Here is a 2,167-nt window from a genome sequence, read left to right on the forward strand (position 1 = left end):
ACTGCTGATCGGTTGTTTAATTTGCAAAAGAAAGATGTGTGGAAATGGAAGCACAAGGTTCGTTGGGTATAAGCTGCAGTGTTTCCTGAAGGGCTACAACATTTCTTTAATGGTTTTGAGGAATAAAAGATCAGATTGTTTTATCTATTTTTTGCATCCAAAATTCTTTTTGATTAATTTATACAATGATTTATGTGCTAAGAGTTGACCTATTTCTTGATAAACAAATTAGTGATCTCAATGAGTAACACCTGTCACCTATGTCTATATTTAATATTCTTCAAGCATAAAAGATGTGGCAAAATCCCAGATTCAACTATTTCTGGAAAGACATGGAAACCTTGAAGGCCATTAACCATTAATTTAAACTGGACGGCCAAAGCCTTTACTTTAATTAATTGACAAGCTAGAGTGTATTATGTGCTCCGGATAAATATAGTTAATATAGTTATATACCACACACACCTATATATAGTTATCTACGTATGATTTGTACCAACAAGATTGAAAACAATACAATCTTTCCATTTAAATTTAATGATGATTATTATTTCTCATGAACTAGTCAAGCCCTCCTCTCCATGCCCATCTCATCTCAAGACTTATAATCTTTCAGGGCTTGATCTACGCAGCATACACGAGTATATGCCACTAATTCTCTACTACCCGAACAATGAAACTTGCAGCTTAACCCCTGATGACAAAGTCAAGGTGATGAAGAAATCATTGTCAGAGGTCCTAACACGATACTATCCGTTTGCGGGCAGCTTACACACACCAACGTCGACTTACATTGATTGTAACGACGAGGGGGCTGTGTTTGTTGAAGCCAAACACGATAGCCAGATGAACATGTTGCAACATATAAGTGAAGACAATGACACTGTTGGACATCTTTTTGTTGATGGCATGTATTGGCCAAACTCTCCTTATACAGAGAGGCTTCTAGGTATTCAAGTCAATCACTTTGCATGTGGTGGAATAACGGTGGCAATCAGTTTGCAACACAAAGTTGGCGATGGCTGTACGCTTGGGTCATTCGTTAGTCACTGGGCTTCGGTGGCACATTATGGTTCCACTGATCACAAAGAGGTATTGTCCCTTGACCCTTATTTTGTTCAATCGCCAGCCACTACCAATTTTATTCCCCTTGAAATTTCGGATTTGCTACCGAAGCGTCCCAATGCTGTCACCCGAAAGTTCATGTTCCCCAACACAAAATTAAGTGACCTCAAGAATAAGGTCGTCACAGAAGGCGGATCAACACTATCTATAAACAATCCTACAAGGGTCGAAGTATTGACTTCTCTACTTTACAAAACTGTTGCGGTAGCAACCACACCAAGGGCGTCTTCTTTTAAGCCATATTTCCTATTGTCCGCCGCCAATATACGTAACAAATTTGTCCCAGAACTTCCCCAAACTACCGTCGGAAATTACAACACGGGTATGTTGGTCACGAGCAGACATGAAAGTGAAACATCATTAAGTGTGCTGGTTTCCAAGATAAGAAAAGAGAAAATCAAACTTGAACGACTTCAAAATGTGCAGCTGGTTCAACATAGAGAACATTCGATGCTGTTAAGTTTTGGGAATGAAGATGCCGAAAATGTTGTCAACAGATCCTTTCTGACGTCGAGCTTATGCGGTTTTCCTTATTACAAAGTTGATTTCGGATGGGGAAATCCGGCAGTTTCAAGTATGACGTTAAGACATGCAAATCGAGCTGGTTGCTACCTGATAGATACTCCCAACGGAGATGGTATTGAAGCATGGGTGACTTTAGATACACAAGACATGGAAAGATTTCAGAATGATAAGGAACTCCTATCATTTTGCCAAAATTAACTACATTTGATTTTGTGTCAATAAAAGTTATCATATTTAAGTCTGTTTCTTATTTTCAAAGTATATTAATAAGGCTAAGTGTGGAAAGTCATTGTTAATTATTCTCCAAATTTCGATTTTTAAGATCAAATATTCATCTGTTTATTTCTGCTGCTCTATATAAAGCAGATTTCTTTATGAATAATATTTGCTTGTTGTTTAATCTGGTGTGTTCGTCATTTCTGATCCAACTGATGAACTGATAGAATCGATTAACAAAAATTATTAATAGACATAATCATGAAGAATATATATGTGGAAGATGTTAAGCGGTATACAG

General features: G+C 37.4%; 1 protein-coding gene across 1 annotated transcript; it reads left to right on the forward strand.

The window, feature by feature from the left end:
* Positions 1 to 474: 474 nt before the first annotated feature.
* On the forward strand, positions 475 to 1,850 carry LOC143529832 (17,18-epoxy-17-hydroxycur-19-ene N-malonyltransferase-like). Its single transcript, XM_077025534.1, has one exon. The coding sequence runs from the start codon at positions 538 to 540 to the stop codon at positions 1,846 to 1,848; it is 1,311 nt and encodes a 436-aa protein (XP_076881649.1). The 5' UTR covers positions 475 to 537; the 3' UTR covers positions 1,849 to 1,850.
* Positions 1,851 to 2,167: the final 317 nt, after the last annotated feature.

This window comes from Bidens hawaiensis, unplaced genomic scaffold, assembly GCF_021521415.1.
Source record: "Bidens hawaiensis isolate Kalapana, Puna unplaced genomic scaffold, B.hawaiensis_p1.1 tig00008759_1, whole genome shotgun sequence".
NCBI lineage: Eukaryota > Viridiplantae > Streptophyta > Magnoliopsida > Asterales > Asteraceae > Bidens > Bidens hawaiensis.

Coding starts and splice junctions, on each gene's coding strand:
- LOC143529832 (XM_077025534.1), top strand. CDS start 538: ATGATGATTATTATTTCTCATGAACTAGTCAAGCCCTCCTCTCCATGC.